The sequence below is a fragment of the Pelobates fuscus genome, chromosome 7, assembly GCF_036172605.1.
Source record: "Pelobates fuscus isolate aPelFus1 chromosome 7, aPelFus1.pri, whole genome shotgun sequence".
Classification (NCBI taxonomy): domain Eukaryota; kingdom Metazoa; phylum Chordata; class Amphibia; order Anura; family Pelobatidae; genus Pelobates; species Pelobates fuscus.
In genome coordinates, this window is record NC_086323.1 from 204924026 (window position 1) to 204947546 (window position 23521).

At 43.4% G+C, this 23521-nt stretch overlaps 1 protein-coding gene across 1 annotated transcript; it reads left to right on the plus strand.

Moving 5' to 3' along the window:
• The first annotated feature begins 3744 nt into the window (after positions 1–3744).
• Positions 3745–23521, plus strand: LOC134568470 (oocyte zinc finger protein XlCOF7.1-like). Its single transcript, XM_063427078.1, has 2 exons — positions 3745–3808; positions 21588–23521. Exons 1-2 carry the CDS (start codon positions 3766–3768, stop codon positions 23519–23521), a joined length of 1977 nt encoding a protein of 658 aa, XP_063283148.1. The 5' UTR covers positions 3745–3765.

Below are 23521 nucleotides of genomic sequence, written 5' to 3' on the forward strand. Positions count from 1 at the left end.
TAGAGGATATACTGTACCCCTCGGAGGCATAGTACCAGGCTGGAGTCTAATCTTACAGTCAAAGGACCTGTGTGGGGGTAAAGTATCAGCCCTCTTTTTATCAAAGACTGCTTTTAAATCTAGGTACTGAGATGGTATCCGTAAATCTGTGGACTGGTTAGGGTTACTTGGTGCGTCAACTACGCAAACCGGTGAGATTTTCTGTAAACAACTTTTCTGGCAACCCTGACCCCAGGAGACTCTCACCTTGTTCCCAATCAATAATAGGGTTATGCTTTTTAAGCCAGGGATACCCCAAGACTATTGGAACTGAAGGAGAGGAGATAAGCATGAGGGATATACCCTCCTCGTGTAAAATACCAATGGTTAACTTAACTGGTATAGTCTCACGAGAAATGACAGGGTCTGATAATGGTCTACCATCTATGGCCTCTACGGCCAAGGGTGTATCCCTTAGCTGAGATGGGATAGAGTGGTTTGTGACAAAGGCTTGGTCAATAAAGCTTTCAGCTGCTCCGGAATCTATCAATGCCATAGCATTAAGTACTCCCTTTTCCCAAGCTAAGGAAACAGGTAACATGGATAGAGGACAAAATAGAAACACCCAAGGCCTGTCCTCTTGAGAAACTTAGGTGCGAGCGTTTTCCAAGGGAACCACCTAAGGGCGCACTTGTCGGATCGCTCCTGCAGGGAGGCGGTCATGATTTCCATATCATAGATATTTTCCACCTTATCCACCCATTGCCTGAATGTGGGGACCGATGAACGTTTCCAATGTAGTGGTATGAGGGCTTTCGCAGCTGTGAGTAAGTGCATGGTGAGGGAGTTTTTGTATGTGTGTGCTGGTGTGGGCGTGTGGTGTAGGAGCATCGGCAGGGGTTGTAGGGGAAGGTCCGAACCTGTGACCTCCTTGATCTTTGTATGGATCATCTGCCAGTATGGTGCGATGCGTGGGCATGTCCACCATATGTGTATGTGGGTGCCCGGTTCGGTGCCACACCTCCAGCATTCGCTTGTTTCGGTGACCTGCATATGCCTGAGGTCGTCCGACGTCTGGTACCATCGTGTCAGGATTTTATAACTAGTTTCCTGGAACTTTGAGCTTATAGAGCACTTGTGCGTGAGGAGGAAAATCTTTCCCCACTCTTGGTCTGTAAGTTGGGTCCCGGTCTCCCTCTCCCATTTGTTTGTGTATGTTGGCCTGCCTTTGTCCTCCGACATCTGGAGGATAGCATACATTCGGGAGATTCCTTGTTCCATATGTCTCCTGTTCATGCACAGCTGTTCTGTTTACCACTTTTTAATATCATGCCTGGTGTGTTAGTGACAGTAATTTCAATAGGGGGAGCGTTAAGCAAAGAATGAGTACTACGGCTGGTTCCTGAGGCTTGCCCTGATGCCTGTTCTTCATTTCCTTCTTCAGAACTATCTTCTTCTTCTACTGTTATGCGATGCCTTATGCCAGTATTAATAGCTACTAACAAAACGTCCTCATCTTCAGGGGAGATAGGCAAAGAGGTATATGTGGGGGAATACGGGGGCGGCAAGGGTGTCTCTCGGGGAACAGTTTTTACTTGTAAATCTTTATCCTTAATCTCATTGCTCTTATGTTGTACTGAATCAGAGTTCCCTAAATCAAGGTTATCTGGGGCTTTTCCTGTAGAACCAGCTACTTTCTTCTCCTTACTCCTAAGCTTCCTGCCTTTATTGGTTGTTGGGTACCAGTGGGGGCCCACTTGCAACCAGTTTTCTCCTCCCAATTTCATATAGTCCCTGTCCCAATCGGAGTCCAGACCATACCAGGGCCATGCCCTTTTATCCTCTAAACATTATCCCTTAACCATATTTATGTGGAAGTCATTGTTTGCTCCACAATGGGGGAATGGGTCAGAGGATCTCATAGCCTCCGTCCATCCTGCTAAATTAGTGACAAATGGGATGGTTAAAAATCCTGCCAAGGCTCCTACTCTGGTAACATAATTTAAACATGACTCCCCAGGGTGTGGTTGAGGGTAGGAAACAGATTGGGAATTTCCCATGTCCACACTGTGACTCAAGGACAAGAAACCTCTCACTTACCAAGACAGTTCCTTGCCTATTGCAAAACAAATATTTATTTACATACAATAAGAAATGCAAGACATACAGAGAGCAAAAATGCAAAAGGCAGAGGAGGACCTGATAAACAACCTTGGTTTAAATACATTTTCCCATATGGTCTACCGCAGACCTAGCCTACCGCAGGCATATTCTGGAAAGTTGTTTCATACTTACCGTAATTTTATTTTCCTGATTATTATTCATGGCAGCATTTACTCATGGGGAATAGCCAAGCAGTATATATATCGAGGGAGGGACAGAGTTCAAAAACAGCTAAATCCTATAAAACCATTATTGAGCTGTATAAACCTTAGAAGACTTTAAAAAAAGCCAAACAAGACATCAATAGGATATTGTCATAAAATCTGCTCAGACAAGATAATTTACCCTAGAGGCTGCAAGGTCAGCAACCTCCTGGCATTCAAATGTATGAAATATTCCGAAAAAATATAGAGCCAAATTAAGCATTAAGGCCCTGATAGCCTAGTCTAGAGAAGGAACAAGGCTAGACAAACTCTCTTAAGAAATGAGAGTGATGGATTAAAAAAAAATAATAATAATAAATGTAGAGAACCTCCATGAAACCCAGACACGGTCTAGAAATTATAGATCTATTATGTCAACAAGAAAGGATAATGTTCTTCTCTGATATAAATTTAAAACCAAATGGATGGCATCAGCAAATCAGAACCTTGACAAAGGCTTAACTTCCAGAGATCATACTGGAACAAGCAGATACTGTTGGATGAGAACAGTCACACCGTGCTATTTAATGGGGGAGAATTACACTGAGAATCCCACTACTTTCTGGATGTATTTATTAAATACTATTCACTCGCTTCCTCTTGCCTAGTGAACTACTTACCTGAAGATACAGGAACAAATCAATATCTGCCTGTCAGAAAGAGGCAGAGCCTAGTAGAGAAATAAGAGCCGCTTATAAAAACACTGCAACAATGAATATAAATTGCAAAATCAGACTCACAACAATACTACACACCGTGGATGAATTGATACAGTAACGATCAGTCACAGGAGAGGTATAAACCAATAACATTACTAGGGAAAGGCAAAAATAATTATATATAGATTAGTTGAGGAAAAAATAAATATATATATATATATATCGGTATGCACCGTACAATTTGTGGCAACTACTAAATTATAAGTAGGCAATGTAGGCCAACAAAGTCAGTACCTACATTCAAAGATAAACATATTGTAAATAGTATAATCAAATTTATTAGAGACTATTGTGCAACCTGAGTAGGAGATATGCAATAGGCACATGATACATTGTGGCAACAGACATAATAAGCAGGATAGTAGAAGATATTCAGTTATCCTTATGAGAACTAACAACCGCATACTTACTCTTACCTTATCTTCAGATAGTGATAAAATACTTATGGCAGAGCCTATGGTGATAATAAGCAGTTGGTTTTATCTGCAAACAATCCAAGCATATAATCCACAAGTATTAAATCAATGCAATGTTAGGAGTGACCAGAACTTATACCGATCTAGGTACAGAGACCATGTAAAAATCAGTCAAATGTTTGTCATCAGCAAGCTGCATTACCTTATAATATGCAGGATGAATCAACCACTTAAAGTCACACATTGGTTGCAATTCCAGATATAAGGACCCCTAGAAGAATCCCCATGGATATCAGAAGAGAGGACCATAATGGAACTACCTGTTCAGGTATTTACTCTATTGTTCTGGTAGAAGGTGAATTTTACCTGAAATTGTAAACCTGGTAGAATGGTCTGGGGACTGGAAAGACCTTCCAATGTCAATTAAAATACTTACAATACACAGCATCATAGTTACCTGAGCATATGAGCCAAAAAGAATACCTTTTATCGCAGAAAGGAAATGATATTGTACCCCTTAACAACAGGGGAATCTGTGAGAAAATTCTGATCATTAACTCCTTAAGAACCAAAAGCATGCCACCCCTGACATATAATATATAATCCCATATAACGGGATTGCCAAACTTTCAGGTCCCCAAGGGATAAAATAAAATACTGAATAAAAAGTATAAACCAGACCAGGAGTAGTGAATTTTTCAGAGCAGAAGCTTGCAGGAAAATAAAATGATAGTAAAGTTATGACCAGGTGAAAGAAAAAGCCAATATTAACAGCTTTTAAATCAGGTAAATTAGATTTTAGAAAGAAAAGAAATATACCAGAAAAAAAAGTCAGGTAATTGTTTCAGCGTTACCTACTTATGAGATCAATTAATAGCCCAATTTGTGCTCCTGCAACCAGCATGATCTACTAAGCTGTGCAACAGTAATCAGCACATATCTAAAGGTTAACCCTGCCACCAAACTTGAATAAAACATTCCCTAACTTGGACAGAGAGGAGATGATACCTGGCAATAGAAACACTTTTGTAGAATGGTATCATGTATAAATATATAGATGTGCACACAGAAAAAAACATTGATTCTGTTAAACATTACCATTCTTCATTTTGGAAAATCAGGTCTCCTTCTCTCCTGGGAGAGGCACTCAGACAGGTTCAGAAACACCTGCAATCTACCTGAAGTGGTAAACTGTGTTAATTGCTTATCCTGAAACACCTGTGGGAGAGGGAATCTAATACAAAGCCAAAGCAGTATGTTCCCTTATATACTTCATTAAAAAACTGAAATAGAAAATCCACAGTAGGCAATAGTTACTTACCCAGTACAACAGTACATTTGTTTTTGCTAGAATTGGGCTGTATTATATTTCAGCGCAAAACAGTGTGGGGATATTTATGGGATAATAATGTAAACAGATGAGAAATTGCCCACGATTTTCAATTCTCAGATCCCTAATCGTTATCGTGTTAAATGAAATGTATAACCATATACCGGTAATTAGAAATCACAAATTGTTATAAAAATAGATATTTATTTCTTAACAATTTAAATAATAATGATGAGTAACATGCATGATAATAATCAATGGAATTCGAGCATAACATGAATATGTAATACAATATGGCAATAATCAATGAATATTCAGTATAAAATCGTATATGCAGTACAATAGGCCATTTACTTCCTGGTTAATACAGCCTTGAATCTGCCAGCTGTCAAGACTGATTTACGACTTTCTTTACAGAGACAAAGAATGTGAAGTTTCACACACAGAGCTATAGTGTAGGGCAATGGAACTTAGCTAGCAGTTAGAAATAACCCTTTCAGTGCTGGCTAGACCTCCTAAGTAGTTAAGATCTACTCCTATGTAATTTTAATAAATAACATTTAACCAGTCTTCAACCATTTCCTTGATTTTATCCAATGAGAGAAATCTACTATGTTATATTAGCTGATATTTTAATTAATTTGTCTAAACAGATATTTTCTTATTTTAGAGCCAATCAATACAGCTGGATAAATGGTCATGATATGCTAACGTGATATTATCACACAAATACATTAATGATTATATTGATCCCAGCTGCAGATGGGATGCTATAACCATATATATATATATTCTTTAATAATTAAGATTTCTAAATATGAAATCAAACATGATTTATCCAGTCATATATCATGCTATTAATTTTAATTAATTTAAATTAATTAATTAAATGTCTGTATATTTACCAGTTAAGTAGATATTTTCTCATCAGATATCCTCAGGTAGCTAAATGTCATAGATCTCTTTCTCTGCATGGAGTGTGAGAGTTTCTTGGTTACTCTGATCACCCGATTCTGCCTGGACCTCTCTGAATCCCCAGAGTGTCGTAATGTCTCTCCTCAATCTTTGAATCTCCGAATCTCCTCACTCTTCCCTTGTCTTAACTTTTTAAAGGGGAAATTCCTCTAAGTGATAGCCAATCACAAATGTGGGGTGTGGTTCCCTTCTAGGTAATTATTTTAGTATTTGAACTCAAGAGGGCAGCCTTGTTCCACTAGACATACCTATCCAGGAAAGAGTTAACTTTTCCTGGTGGCTATTTTTGACATCATTTACGTTATCTTTATGTAGCCATAATTTTATATTCACTTGTCAGATCACACAGCTTTTCTCAGTTTTGTCCAGACTATGCGTCTGCAAATTCTGCTATAATTCCTAAAATTGATAGTTTGTGAACTAAGTTTCACCTTAAACTATAATGGGACCTTGTACAATATCGAAAGTAAAATTTAATTATTTAATCCTCTGTCACCTAAGTCTGGGAATAGAATTTATTATACTCCATTAGTGATTAGACAGTCTGTCCATCCCCCGTTCTCAATGTCTTATCTCTTTGTTGCTTATATACACATTCCATTCAGCTTGGGCAAAGCAGTCAGTCAAAGAGAAAGGATAGAAATTTTTGTGTCTCTTTGTTAACTTGAGATACAAAATGGAGTCTGGTCTGTTTAGCAATGACTTCAGAACATACACTTTGTATTTCTATCATAGCACAAAATGTCTGCCGATATAAATACCCTGACAACAGACCTTAGATCATTTGTATTGTTAAATCTACCAAGGCTGTGAATAAATTGGTTATATATTAATACCAACCTGCATACAGATTATATGAATCACATACATTGTGAGAGTTACTAACAGCACCTTATGCCCAGATATATCAGTTACATATACTGAGTCTGTTTAAACAGTAATCATACATAGCCTACCTCTGCTATATACAGTGACACTATGCCTGCACCCATATTAAGATTATATGCAGTGGCGTCTCTAGGATTAATTTTTAGGGGGGGCACATGGTGGGCCAGGGACAAAAGGAGGGGGGCACATTCAACCCCACCCCTGCCGCATATTAAGCCCCGCCCCTGGTGGAGGATTCATTATTTTTCACCAGGGATTATTAAAAAAACAAACACATTTCCTTTGATACAGTGCCATAGTTGCCAACATTTGAAAAAAAATTCCAAGGACGTTTTGCAGCACAGCTATCAATTACTGTCTGTGTATAATATCCCTGGACAGTCAGTGCTCTCTGTATAATACAGGGTTGTGTGTATAATAAATTGGGACAGTCAGTGCTCCCTGTATATTGCTGCTCTTTGTATAATACAGATCTGTTTGTGTATAATATCCCAAGACAGAGAGCAGCACTATACAGGAACACTGACTATCCCGGGATATTATACACACACAGATCTGTATTATACAGAGAACAGCACTATAGTATTATACAGATAGCTGAACATATACCCCATGTCCCAATCTCTAGACTACTATTCCCTGTCAACAGCAGCTCCCAGACGCGTGTAATAGGGCTAAAGTGTGCGGCAGCTCACACAGATGATTCAGCGGTAAGCGCACTCACTGGCAGAGCCAAACTGAGAATCCAAAGCAGCCCTGGAAAAAAATGTATGCCATTTCTATAAGTCAATATGTATATATTGTACAGTAAGCACACAAGCTCACTGACATGCGCAAATAGGCTCACTGACAGACAAAACTCTCTGACTCACACACAAGCTTACTACAGACAAACTCACTTGTAAAAACACAAGGCTCACTACAAAGAAGTTTAGGGACAGACACAAGCTCACTAAAGACAAGCTCGCTGACACACACATGCTCACTAAATAGAAGCTCACTGACGCACACAAGCAGTACCATCTTAACAGCGTTAAGGGCCCCCGGGCAAAGCAGTGCACTGGGGCCCTTCCTACACAACAACTCACAGGAATAAAAATTGTAATTATTGATAGACTGCTGAGTACGTACACACAGTACACTGAATACACACACACACACACACGCAGATTTCTGAATGCACACAGGCATTGCTGAATGCACACAGGCTGATTTATACACGTACACACAGACTGCTGAGTCCATACACACACACAGACTGCTGAGTCCATACACACACACACACACACACACACAGACTGCTGAGTCCATACACACACAGATATACAGACTGCTGAGTCCATACACACACAGAGACATACAGACTGCTGAGTCCATATACACACACAGACTGCTGAGGCCATACACAGACACACACACACACACACACACACAGACTGCTGAGACCATACACAGACACACACACACACACACACAGACTGCTGAGTCCATACACACATACAGACTGCTGAGTCCATACACACACACACACACACTGCTGATTCCATACACACACATAGACTGCTGAGTCCACACACACACACACACACACACACAGACTGCTGAGTCCACACACACACACACACACACACACACACACAGACTGCTGAGTCCACACACACACACACACACACACACAGACTGCTGAGTCCATACACACACACACACAGACTGCTGAGTCCATACACACACATACACAGACTGCTGAGTCCATACATCCACAGACTGCTGAGTCCATACACACGCAGAGACTGCTGAGTCCATACACCCACAAACACACAGATTGCTGAGTCCTTACACACATACAGACTGCTGAGTTCATACACACACACAGACTGCTGAGTCCTTACACACACACACACACACACACACACACACACACACACACACACACAGATATACAGACTGCTGAGTCCATACACACACAGAGACATACAGACTGCTGAGTCCATATACACACACAGACTGCTGAGGCCATACACACATACAGACTGCTGAGTCCATACACACATACAGACTGCTGAGTCCATACACACACACACACACTGCTGATTCCATACACACACACATACACACTGCTGAGTCCACACACACACATACACAGACTGCTGAGTCCATACATCCACAGACTGCTGAGTCCATACACACGCAGAGACTGCTGAGTCCATACACCCACAAACACACAGATTGCTGAGTCCATACACACGCAGAGACTGCTGAGTCCATACACACATACAGACTGCTGAGTTCATACACACACACACAGACTGCTGAGTCCATATACGCACACACACACACACACAGACTGCTGAGTCCTTACACACACACAGACTGCTAAGTAGGGCTGCCATCAGAAATTTTAGGGCCCCTGACACAGATCAAGATCTGGGCCCCTGGGGTCAGCCCCCAGTCCGCCCACAAGGATGAAGTGTGTGTGTGTATAGTGGATGTAGAATGTGTGTCATGGATGCAGTGTGTATAGTGGATGTAGAATGTGTGTAGTGGATGCGGTATTTGTGTCATGGATGCAGTGTGTATAGTGGATGCAGATTGTACATTTTGTGTAATGTTTGTATGCATGCATTAGATGCAGAGTGTGTGTGTAGTGAATGTAGGTGTGTATAGTGAATGCAGAGTGTGTGTTTTTGTAGTGGGTGTAGTGTGTATAGTGATTGTAGTGAACGTAGTGTATTTGTAGTGAGTGAAAAGTGTGTTTAGTGAATGTAGTGTGTTTGTAGTGAGTGCAAAGTGTGTTTAGTAAATGTAGTGTGTTGTAGTGAGTGCAACGTGTGTATAGTGAATGCAGTGTGTGTGTGTTTGTGTGTAGTGCAAAGTGTGTTTAGTAAATGTAGTGTGTGTGTTATACCGAGCGTGTTTAGTAAATGTAGTGTGTAGTGAGTGAAATGTGTGTATACTGAATGTAGTGTGTGTGTGTGTAGTGCAAAGTGTGTTTAGTGAATGTAGTGTGTGTGTGTAGTGCAAAGTGTGTTTAGTGAATGTAGTGTGTGTGTACTGCAAAGTGTGTTTAGTGAATGTAGTGTGTGTGTGTAGTGCAGAGTATGTGTAGTGCAGAATGTGTTTAGTGAATTAGTGTGTGTGCAGTGCAAAATGTGTATAGTGAATGTAGTGTGTGTGTGTAGAGCAAAATGTGTTTAGTGAATGTAGTGTGTGTGTGTAGTGCACAGTGTGTTTGTTTGTAGTGAGTGCAGAGTGTGTTTAGTGAATATAGTGTATGTGGGAGGGGGGAGATCGCATTCCCTGTTGGTCCAGTGGCATGGTGGAGGGAGCCAGCCGCGGTACATTGAAGAGGGGGCCCAGCAGCACACACTGTCTTCCTTTCCAGCTCCTCTCTGACTAACTCTCGCGAGACAGGCCTGCGTGCTGTGCGGAGCGTTGCCATAGTAACCTGTGGCAACGCTCTGGCGGCCGCAGGGCGCAGGAAAGTTAGACACAGAGCAGCTGGAAAGGAGGACAGAGTGTGCTGCTGGCCCCCCCTCTGCAATGTACAGGTAGCAGGGTGCCCTCTGTGCAGGGCCGGACTGGGAAAAAAATTTGGCCCGGGCATTTAAAGGCAGAGCAGCCCCGTAGGGGCAGGGACAGAGAGGGGTTGTGAACATGTTACTTTATTGTCCCTCCAGAGCAGTGGCGTAGCGTGGGTTGTCAGCACCCGGGGCAAGGCAAGTAATTTGCGCCCCCTAACCAGTGGATTTTAGCACTCGAGTCTCTTCCACTAGATTAGTTAAAGAAACCCTTACCCCCCAAGCACATGTATTGTTTGTTATGAAAATACTTATGTAATTAAAGTAAAATGCATCTAAATACAAGTTTATTTTCCAACACTTTATTGAGTGCGAACATGCATTACACATTCTCCACATTTTCAGCAGGTCTATGAATACAAATATACAAATGGGCCATGCTATTATATATATATATATATATATAATATGGTGTAGTATTCTGCTAAAAAAAAAAAAAAAAAAAAAAATCACTTTCTTGCCTTGCTGCACTTTTAGCACCCCTTCATTGTATAACCATTTCTTTACTCTTAACATAATGTTTATTCACCTTCATGCCTATTGCCTTACTCTTTCAGCAAAAAATTAAAAATAAATTAAAGGTTGCTAGGCCTAGACCCACTGGCTTACATCAACTTATGTTGAGCTGGAGCAGCTACATATGGATCGAAATCTGTCTCGTCACTGTTGAACCAACCAAACTTCAATCCATCTGGTCAGCTCAACATGCCAGTCTTGACCTGCAGACCGGGAACATCCCAAAGAAACTTCAGTTTGGGAGATGCTCTGCTAGCACTACACAGCCAGTCCACTGAGCCCAGTACTACTCCAGTCAGTCCTGACTCCTACCTTTTTTTTCACCGGCTGTCCCGGACCCGATCATAGCAGTCAGCAGGCTAGGTTTTCTCCTCCAGGTCCTCCTAGGTATTCCTCCTGCAGCGTCTGTCACCACTGGCTCCCTCTCTCCTCTCTGGCCTGTGTCACCTGCCGCCGCTGCCAGCTTCTTCTTGCTGCTGCCTGGGCTGGTCTGGTGTGGTTCTATCCCGCGCTCAGCGCTGCGCTGGGCGGCCGCTGCACTGTCCCTCCCCCAGATAGTCCCTCGCTCTCTCTTCGCACGCACCGCACGCCTGGCACCCCACAGTGGGCGGCGACCCGGCGGCTCGGATCGGATTCGCACAGCCAGCACTGCAGAGAGAGTGAGTGAGCCAGGCAGGGGCAGAGAGCTGCGAGTGCGAGCGCGCCCCCCAGTGGTGTATCCTGGTTTTGTGCTGCCCTAGGCCGGACAAAACGCAGGCGCCCCCCTCCCGCCCGCGTCACCCCCACCCAACTCTTCCCCCGCCACCCCCACCCAACCCTTCCCCCACCTTCTAAATACACACACACACATTCGCTGACAGATACACATACACTAGCTAACAGAAACACACACACGCACTGACACGCACACGCACTGACACGCACACGCACAGACACGCACACTAACAGACACACACACTAACAGACACACACACACACTAACAGACACACACACACCTACACTAACACACACACACACTAACAGCCAGACACACACACACACACTAACAGACACATACACACACTAACAGACACATACACACACTAACAGACACATACACACACTAACAGAGACATACACACACTAACAGACACATACACACACTAACAGACACATACACACACACTAACAGACATACATACACACACTAACAGACACATACGCACACTAACAGACATACATACGCACACTAACAGCCACACACACTAACAGATACACACACACTAACAGACATACATACACACACACACACACACACACACTAACAGACATACATACACACTAGCAGACACACACACACACTAACAGACACACACACTAACAGACACACACACTAACAGATACACACACACACTAACAGATACACACACACACACTAACAGATACACACACACACTAACAGACATACATACACACACTAACAGACATACATACACACTCTAACAGACATACATACACACACTAACAGACACACACTAACAGATACACACACACTAACAGACATACACACACACTCACATTTTTACACATAATTTTTTTTTAAATGTACCCCCCCAGCATCCTTACCTTTGGAAATGCTGGGGGGGGAGGGGGTTCTCTTCCTCCCTAGTGGTCCAGTGGCTGCTGGGTGGGCGGCATTGGCGAGCGGCAGGCCGGCGAGGGAGCACTTCCCCTGAGCTGTCTGCTCAGCTCCCTCGCGCGTCGCAGAGTGAGGCTGGGAGCCGGAATATGACGTCATATTCCGGCTCCCAGCCTCACTCTGCGGCGCGCGAGGGAGCTGAGCAGACAGCTCAGAGGAAGTGCTCCCTCGCCGGCCACCCACCAATGCCGCCCGCCCAGCCTAGCAGCCCGCCGGCATGTCTGTTAGCCGCAAGGCTAACAAGACATTTGCCTTGGGCATTTGGGGCGGCTTTTTTGCCGACCCCTGGAAAATGGCGCCCAAGGCAAATGCCTTGTTTGCCTCGCAGCTAATACGCCCCTGGCGCCCCCCCAGATGTTGCGCCCGGTGCGGCCGGCCCCCCCTGCACCCCCCACGCTACGGCTCTGCTCCAGAGCATCTCATGCTGAAGAGCTCTTGTATGAAAACAAAGCCCTGTGTTTTACACAGCACAAGCAAATCTAATCACACAATTGCAGTGCGTTAGCTGGTGACTACTGTGGGCGAAGAGGAAGTTGTTTGTGGTGTAGTGTGTGTAAAGCAGGCTGTCTGTGATATACTATGTGGTTGTAGTGTGTATGTGTTTCCAGTGGCTGTAAAGTGTGTTTGTGTGTCAGGAAAATGTAGTGTATGTATTTAACTATGGGGTGTAGTGTGTGTCTAGATGGTGTGTGTAGTGGCTGAAGCGTGCATATATTTGATAGGGGCTGTAGTATGCATATACATGTATTTAGGGGCTCTCATATGCATATATATGGACTGTAACATGCATATATAATAATATAGGCTATACTGTGTGTGTACACGACGTGTGGCTTTAGTGTGTAGTACAGGGGATGTTTTGTGTGTGTATGTTCAAGGGTGTTGTGTGTGTGTGTATATATGGGTCTCTAGTGTGTATGTACAGGGAGTGATTTGTGTGTGTGTATGTATGGGGCTCTAGTGTGTATATACAGGGGTGTTTTGTGTGTGTATGGGGCTTTTTTGTGTGTAGAGAGATTGTATTGGGACTGGGGATTCGGGGTGCTGGGGGGGATATTAAATGCATTTAAATTATATTTTCAAAATTAAATAATGAGTTGAAAAAACAAACACTACATTTGTTACCCCCTCCCTTCTGTTACCTTTTGCCAAGGGAGGAGGTGTATCATGGTGGTCTATTAGGTGAAGTGCCCGCTCTGGCTGCTTCCTCCGGGGAGCTCCGACGTTACTGAGAGCGTTGCCATGGTAACCGGCAGCAACGCTCTCAGTAACCGACTCTCGCGGGAACAGAGCACAGAGACGCGCTGTTACAGGATGAATTCAGCTGCTCCCTGCGCCGCTCTGCCTCTATGTGCAATGGGCCCATCAAGGGACTTTCTTACATGTTTGGGCCGCGCTCACTGAGCGTCGGCCTTGTGTTTATGGCCGGGGAAATCCTTTGATCTCCCAGGGCGGTCTCGGCCCTTGGCCATCGCGGCCCACCGGGCATTTGCCCGGTTTGCCTGATGGCCAGTCCGGGCCTGCCTCTGTGCACATATATATAGCGAAAATCGCTAGATATATATATGTGCACATAATGAATGTGGGCCTCGGGGCCCCCCAGGACCGCCGGGCCCATGACAACCGTTATGGTTGTCATGCCCTGATGGTGGCCCTGCTGCTGAGTACATACACACACACACACACACACACAGACTGCTGAGTCCATACACACACACACACACACACACACACACACTGCTGAGTCCATACACACACACACACAAGCTTCCTCACTAGCAGACACACACACACAAGCTTCCTCACTAGCAGAGACACACACACACACACAAGCTTCCTCACTAGCAGAGACACACACACACACACCAAGCCTACCTGTTGCTGGGGGTCAGACAGCCATCTACTGGCCTTTGCAGCAGCTGCTGCTTAACGGCGGGGGCGAGGCTTATGTGCAGGAGGCAGGGCTTTGTTTGGGGGCGGGGCCTTGCCGGGGAGCCTGTCAGTGCTCTCTCCGGTCACAGACAGCCTCCAGCTGAGCTGCTCTGTCCTGCATTCCCTCGAGCCGTCACAGACTGTTACAGCCCAAGGGAATAGGGGGGGCACAACATGATGTAGGGGGGCCATGGCCCCCTCTGGCCCCCCCCTAGCGACGACACTGATTATATGAGTGAAATAAATTGAAGCTGTGTTTTAACAGAACTTCATGCACATATTATACCACTCACATTTACTGAGGTTGTGACCAATAACCACACATAGAACTTTTATTAGATTGGACTCATATAGAGGATGTGTATTATATCATTCACCTATATTGTGTATCCACTAATACATCAAGCATATAGTGAACAGATACACTGAAGCAATGTCTTCACACCACCTTACATATAGAGCATGTAGAGGACACATACTGAGGCTGTGTATTCACAGCAACACAGAGCATATAGAGAACACACACTGAGGCAGAGTCTTCAGATCAACTCATACATAGACAATAAAGTGGATACACATACTGAGACTGTGTCCTCATAGAATTCATACATAGAGCATATAGTGCATACATAAACTGAGGCAGCGCCCTCATTGTAACTCATACATAGAGCCTATATTGGATACCTATATTGAGGTGATGTCCTCATAACTCATACATACAGCATATAGTGGATACTTATACTGAGGCAGTGTCCACACAGTAACTCTTACATAGAGCAAATAGTGGGTACATATACTGAGGCCGTGTCCTCATAGTAACTCATACATAGAGCAAATAGTGGGTACATATACTGAGGCAGCGCCCTCATAGTAACTCATACATAGAGCAAATAGTGGGTACATATACTGAGGCAGCGCCCTCATAGTAACTCATACATAGAGCATATACTGGACACACACTGAGACGGAGTCTTCAGACCGATTCATGCATTAGAGCATATATTGGAAACATACTGATGCTGTAACAGAAAGCAGTTCATGTACAGATACTGAGACCCAGTGGTCTCCTGTGCAGTATATTCTTCCACTGTCTGCAAAAGCCTGCTTCTTTGAGATAATGCACAGATAACAGCAATCAATGCCACATGCCTTGATAGAACCCAAGAAATTTCTCTTACCTTAGATATTACTCTGTCTTCAGGACTGGGTAATTCCAGCAGACTTTATACAGCCAAGATATCCATTATCAGCACTCTTTTGCACAATGCCTCATTGCATTATCAGCACTCTTTTGCACAATGCCTCCTTGCATTATCAGCACTCTTTTGCACCAAGCATCTTTTCATGTATACACTTACCTAAATGCTCACCACACAAACCTCCTAAATGTGACCTATTTGTTAGAAGGAAGCCTAATGTAAGCAGCTGGGAGGGACTGAAAGAACAGAGACCCAGGACCCATACTAGCTTTAATCTACATTGCTAATACACTTACCTGAACAGCTGTAGACCTGTGTTTCAGCGGCAATATGGGGATTTGAACAACTGACAGCCTAAACTGTTTAAACTATAGGCTTCCATCTGTACCCCATATGCCCTTCATCATCACCAGTGGAAGAAGGTTTAACCAAACCCCAGACAAGGTGCAATACATAGAATAGGTATACCCAGTTAGTCACCTTATTACACTTACATAATTACACTTGAAGTGCTGTATACTGGGTCTTCAGGGATAAAGGCTTAGACTTGGCTGGGCCTCATGTATGCAGTGGACCGCTGTCATCCCCTCAGGGAGAGAGATAGGTTAGACTCCTGATAGCTCAAGGAGGTACACAGGCCGGCAACTCTTATAGATGTGCTGTTTGCGGGGTCTTCAGGGGTAAAAGCTTAGACTCAGCTGGGCCTCATGTATGCAGTGGACCGCTGTCATCACTTCAGAGAGAGAGATAGGTCAGACCCCTGGTTGCTGAAGTAGAAGCCCAGGCTGGCAACTCTTACCAGTATGCTGTTTGCTGGGTCTTCAGGGATAAGAGGTTGAACCCTGGCCTGGTTTTATGTAGGCAGTATATCACATTCATCCCCTGAGGGGGTACCCAAGCTGGCCTGTTGCTGGGTCTTCAAGGATAAGAGGCTGAACCCTGGCATGCAGTGGACCATTTTTATCCCTTCAGGGAGAGGTTGGGTCCGACCCCCGGTCACTAAACTGGGTACCCAGGCTATAGTCACTTTTACAATAGTGCGTTGCTGGGTCTTCAGGGCTTAGAGGCTGAACCCCGGCAGGGCTACAAAAATATGGCCTGGTGAGCATAAAATAAAATCTAGTCCTGCAAAAGCAGGCTCCTTCCGAACTGCTGTGAAGGACAGGAAAAAAGACTGCCTGATGGGAAGGGGGAGGATCTATTTATACCAGTTTCAAAGTTCTATTTCCTGTCCTTTCTGCTGTGGGGGAGGAGCTAACCATGAGTAAATGCTGCCATGATTGATCAGGAAATATATATATATATTTCTATTCATGAGTCTACCGCAGACCCCTAGAGAAAAACACTTCACAACCCTTTCTACCTAAGGATGCAACAATGTGGAGACCAGGGGCATAGGGACCAGCAACAAATAGACACAAGACCCTTACCCCTTAGTGCTCCTGGTTCCATCCCACTTCTGACACCAGCTGAAAGGGAAGCTGGAAGTGTTTTTCTCCTATATCTCCGCTACTTGGAATATTCACTGCTCTGTCTTCAATATTAAGGGAGAACTTTGAAAGCACGGAGATGACACACATCAAGTCAGCTTATTCAAAGTTACTCGTTTAATGACAGCCTTTACATTGCCTATATAGTACAAATTACGTGTGAAGAGACAATGTCCATTCAAATCAAAAAGCCTGAGAAGGAAACTAACAAACAGATGTGTCCCCTTTAACATAACATTTTAGCACTGAGTTATTGTTTGCTTAATGGAAAAACGCAAAACAGTTCTAGGCGTTTGAGCCAAATGCTGAAATAACAATGTTTAAAGGAAATGAGGTAATTTAAGAGTTTATTAGTATATGTCCGTGACAAAAATAGTCAGCTTGGATACAGACAATGTGTTGGGTTTAACCCTTCACTATTGGACAAGACCTCCCATTTGCAACACGCATGCTTTATAAACATATGGATAATCTGATTCAAGTAAGTTCCACCAGAGCCAACACAAAGACCGCCCATGTACAATACAGATGCTGGAAACCTCCAATTGAAGTCTGCCGCCTCATCTGATATGACACACATACATCTTAGTTGTAGCATTTTCTCTTCTGTATGTGGCCGAAACCAGATGAGCCACCATGTTGGGTAAGGCGGATTACAACCGGTCCGGACCATATATGAAAGTTTTTTCACATGTGTGTTCATTATTACACCTGTTGTTTGTTATGTTTAGTTAGTATTAGGGTATATAAAGCCTGTTATGTCAGTTGCTAGGTAGACTGCACCTGAGGAAGTGTCAGGGTACCTGCGGTCTCTACCTCCGAAAGAGGTAGAGACTTAGCTGTTCCTCCATCCAGACGGCCTGATGGCTCCCTTTCCCACGGTCTATCCGGTCATGCAAGGCCGGCCGCGAGGGAGTGACTGCCTTTTACAGCATCTAGGCAGGAAGTTGTCATCAGGACACTCCTCCGGAACGACCTGTCACTCAATTGCTGCAGGGCCAATCAGGACGCCTCAGAGGCATGGTTACTGCTCTGAACAGGGTATTTAACAGAGCTTCTTTCATTAGCTCATTGCCCTGTCGTGGTTCTAGCTTGTTCTAGTCACTCAGTGCTTGTATATTCTATTATCCCTTTTGGTTTTGACCCGGCTTGTTTACCTTACTCTGCTTATCTCTGTTACCCTTGATTCGGCTTGTCTCTCGCTTACCTGTCTTCTGTTACCCTCGACCTCGGCTTGTCTTTGACCATTCTATACTGTACTACTTACGTTAGTCCGGCCATTCTAAGGTCCGGTATACGTATCTGGCTACTGTTTGTACTCTGCGTGTTGGATCCCTGTCCCGATCCTGACAGGAAGATCTCTCAAGGTCGAAATGCGTTGTGCTATTTTATTTTATGTTTCAACTACAACTTGGAATAAAAACCTTTTTACATCGTTGATTTGGTTCCTGGTTCCAGTTTTTACTCTGAAACTCCAAGGTTCCAGTGATACACCACTGCAACTATCCCTATTGTGGATGACCTGCCTTTACAGTTCAGAGCTTTTCTCTAAAGGCTCTGTAAAGTGTGAGTGTTCCATTTTTATTGTATCACTGTTATATTTATGTATACAGGTTACACTATGGTTCCTCTGCTTTGTATTTATATGCAGAAAGAAAAGTCCTGCGCTCAACTCCCATCACTACTGGGCGGCTGCAATGACTACAGTACACATCAGCCCCAATATATAGTAAAAACCAAAGAAAAACAAGTTACCTGCGCTCTCTCCTTTATCCCTATGTATTTTTAAACAAATGGAGGTCTTTTAGTTACCTCCAATGGCCATGAGAGGATGAGCCCACCTGCCAACATCAAGGCAGACCCCCCTAGGTGGGTCCTAACTCTAACCATTTACCTTGCTTCCTTGAGCCTCTGGCAAAAATCTCTAATGAGACAGAAAGGGGTATTTTTATATACACCCCTATACATTATTAACCCTTAATAGGGAACACATGGGATGGGCGGCTGCATTGTAACAAGGCTGAGTAATACAAAAAATGGATACAAATGCAGAAAGGAAAGTCCTGCGCTCAACTCCCATCACTACTGGGCGGCTGCAATGACTACAGTACACATCAGCCCCAATATATAGTAAAAACCAAAGAAAAACAAGTTACCTGCGCTCTCTCCTTTATCCATATGTATTTTTAAACAAATGGAGGTCTTTTAGTTACCTCCAATGGCCATGAGAGATGGCTCTTGTGTTCCCAAACATCAGCCAAGACTTGATGAAGGGTAAATCAGAATGTTTGTTTTATTAGGGCAAGTTGCCTGGTTATATACAAAGACCCCCGAAATGGGGTTTCCATTCAGTTTTACTGTAAGCATGCCCAGGCGCCTCTACGTCTGTGAGATAAGTGTGCTTGCTTTTTCTCCCAGGCATTCGAGGTACAATACAAAACCACAAAACACCATAAAATGTATATGTAACGGCTACCCCAGTGGAGAGGGGGTTATCAGCCGTTGGAGACATCCTTCTTCCCGGCAAGATGCTGTGTAGTAATGGAGTAGCCTTCTTTCTATCAGCTGGATCCAAGTAGAGAGGGAGAGGTAGAGCTCTTAAAAGAGCTAGTGATTAGCTGAGCAGGTTCCCTTTCAATAACGAGACAAAGCTACGTTTTGAAGGGTAAAATAGAACTGAGGTTTTAATGACAGGTGCTCTCATGCAAGGGAGACACCCACAGACAATTAGACATTAACCAATCAGACAATGGTTACATTCCCTTCCCTCTGCTAGGGAAGATTCCCTTCCCTCTGCTAGGGAGATAATTGAGTTTCTTACTGTATCTACTCAATTATCTCCAAGCTAAATCTTATACTTTTTATGCATTTTTATAACTTTCAGATTTTTCATCATACAGGAATAAAACTTGGGGACAAACATATTCAAAATTCGTGCAAATCCGTTCAGGGGTTCCAGCAATATTAAAAAGTGTCTTTGTATGCCCAAAACAGTTCCACAGATTCAGGCTGTGCGGTCGGTCTATTTCTGCCCTGAAAAATAACAAAGTCCCATCCGAAGGCGGCGTTTGAATAGTCGAAGTGTTGAAGTGAAAATGGGGTTAAGCTTCAGCAGTGTTCGTTAGTTAAGTAGAGGTCTATTTTACATTAAAAAGATGACAAAGTCCCATTCGAACGTGCATTCGAATCTTCGAACGGGACTTAGTCTCCAGCCGCAGTGTTGAAGGATAGGGGAAGGTACAGGTCAGCAGTGTTCGTTCAATTGTGTGGCCGATTTCCGTTCCAGGGATTTGATGGCACACACCGCTGACCTCGTTCGACTGAATTAAAATGGCCGCCGCCACCACGCGTTCGATTGTCTAATGGTGGCCACTTCGACTACTTCGGCTGTATCCGAAGTGTCATATCAAATGTACCAATCCTTTGCACAAAACAGTTAAAGGGACAAAGTCTTTGTTCTTAGGTACAGGGCAATGTGGATGATGGTGTGGTGGAATCTCGGTAAAAATAAATTTAGTAGGCCGAGATTACCACGTGACATGTGTACATGCATATACTGGTGTATCGGTTGGTTGGTTGCACGTGGCAAAGATACAGTCAGTAGTGTACGGATCATGTGCGAGAATACCGGATGTAGTATTCCCCTCCTCCATTGTGCTGGGCAAGCCATGCGGTCGAACAGGAAGTTAGTTCTTATTCGTTTTGATTGGTTAAGAGAATGTGTGGGTGGAGCTTATTATGGGAGGAGTTACATGGCTATATAAGGAGCCTACACTATTGTTCGGGGCTCAGAACTTGTTGTATTTTGGTGACATTAGTCCCTCTGAGTCCCGATCGGTGAACCGAATAAAGAATCTCTTCCTTCCTGAAGAAACCTGTGTCCATCTCTCTGTGCTTGCTTGGCTTCCGTCAGTTTCTCCGGTATCAATGGCAGGAAAACAAAAGGTAGAGGTTCCCAGGCAACATGGCAGGAGGTTGTTACAGTATACAAGTTTGATAAGAACCCCCACAAGAATTATATCCCCGGGTAGCCCGGATTTGAGTGTCCAAGTTGTGCAAATATCGCTCGAATCCGTGTAGTACAGGTGAATTGCCAGCGAGGAAAGGAGATAGTGGCCGGTCCACTGTGTGGAGTTCCTGTATCAACATAAACTAAGTCTCCCTCTGGCTCATATGTAGTGAATGTTCCCCTTGATTGGGAAAATCTTTTCTCTGAAAAGTGCTCTCTTGGCTTGTCTGGTAACAGAGTAGGCAACATTATGATTTTTACATTGTTCGTTAGGCATAGTGTCATTTTACATTTTGCCAAGTGAATAAAAGTAAGTTTGTATTTGCAATTGTTATATTATAATGGGAATTAGAGCACACAAATATTTTTTAAGGTATTACTTAATCACCATAATGTTACATAGTCATATTTCTGATGTTTCATGAAAATAAAGTCATGTTTTAAGTATGGTAAACCATACATCAGTTATAGATTATTTTTTTTCATAACTCCCAGTACATTTTTTTTTCAGATATTTCCAGCAGCAGAAGTCTTTCTAAAGGACAGGACAACAACAGAAATATACTAAGCAAGATTATGAAGAAATCTTTTAATAAGACAACCAAGGATTCCAGCTCTCCAAACTCAAGCAATCTCTCAGAACCCTATATGTCTACAAAGGGGATAGTAAACATAAACACAAAACCTTTCTCATGTTCTGAATGCGGAAAATGTTTTCGCTGGCAGTCACACATTGTTATACATCAGAGAACTCACACAGGAGAGAAACCTTTCTCATGTGCTGAATGTGGGAAATGTTTTAGCACGCACTCAGGTCTTGCTCATCATCAGAGAACTCACACAGGAGAGAAACCTTTCTCATGTGCTGAATGTGGGAAATGTTTTAGCGCGCACTCAGGCCTTGCTCATCATCAGAGAACTCACACAGGAGAGAAACCTTTCTCATGTGCTGAATGTGGGAAATGTTTTAACTGGCATGCTCACCTTGTTTTTCACCAGAGAACTCACACAGGAGAGAAACCTTTCTCATGTTCTGAATGTGGGAAATGTTTTAGCCATAACTCAGCTCTAGTTAATCATCAGATAACTCACACAGGAGAGAAACCTTTCTCATGTGCTGAATGTGGGAAATGTTTTAACAGGCATGCTTCCCTTGTTTTACACCAGAGAACACACACAGGAGAGAAACCTTTCTCATGTTCTGAATGTGGAAAATGTTTTAGCCATAACTCAGCTCTAGTTAAGCATCAGAGAACTCACACAGGAGAGAAACCTTTCTCATGTTCTGAATGTGGGAAATGTTTTAGCTATAACTCAGCTCTAGTTAAGCATCAGAGAACTCACACAGGAGAGAAACCTTTCTCATGTGCTGAATGTGGGAAATGTTTTAGCGCGCACTCAGATCTTGTTCAACATCAGAGAACTCACACAGGAGAGAAACCTTTCTCATGTGCTGAATGTGGGAAATGTTTTAGCTGGCATGCTCAGCTTGTTTCTCACCAGAGAACTCACACAGGAGAAAAATCTTTCTCATGTTCTGAATGTGGGAAATGTTTTAGCTATAACTCAGCTCTAGTTAATCATCAGAGAACTCACACAGGAGAGAAACCTTTCTCATGTGCTGAATGTGGGAAATGTTTTAACAGGCATGCTTCCCTTGTTTTACACCAGAGAACACACACAGGAGAGAAACCTTTCTCATGTTCTGAATGTGGAAAATGTTTTAACAGGCATGCTCACCTTGTTTTACACAAGAGAACTCACACAGGAGAAAAACCTTTCTCATGTTCTGAATGTGGGAAATGTTTTATCCATAACTCAGCTCTAGTTAATCATCAGAGAACTCACACAGGAGAGAAACCTTTCTCATGTGCTGAATGTGGGAAATGTTTTAACAGGCATGCTTCCCTTGTTTTACACCAGAGAACACACACAGGAGAGAAACCTTTCTCATGTTCTGAATGTGGAAAATGTTTTAGCCATAACTCAGATCTAGTTAGACATCAGAGAACTCACACAGGAGAGAAACCTTTCTCATGTTCTGAATGTGGGAAATGTTTTAGCTATAACTCAGCTCTAGTTAAGCATCAGAGAACTCACACAGGAGAGAAACCTTTCTCATGTTCTGAATGTGAGAAATCTTTTACCTGGCAATCAAATCTTGTTTCACATCAGAGAACTCACACAGGAGAGAAACCTTTCTCATGTTCTGAATGTGGAAAATGTTTTCGTGGGCACGCACATCTTGTTAAACATCAGAGAACCCACACAGGAGAGAAACCTTTCTCATGTTCTGAATGTGGGAGATGGTTTAGACATAACACAACTCTAGTTAAACACCAGAGAACTCACACAGGAGAGAAACCTTTCTCATGTTCTGAATGTGGGAAAAGTTTTAGCGGGCACTCAAATCTTGTTACACATCAGAGAACCCACACAGGATAG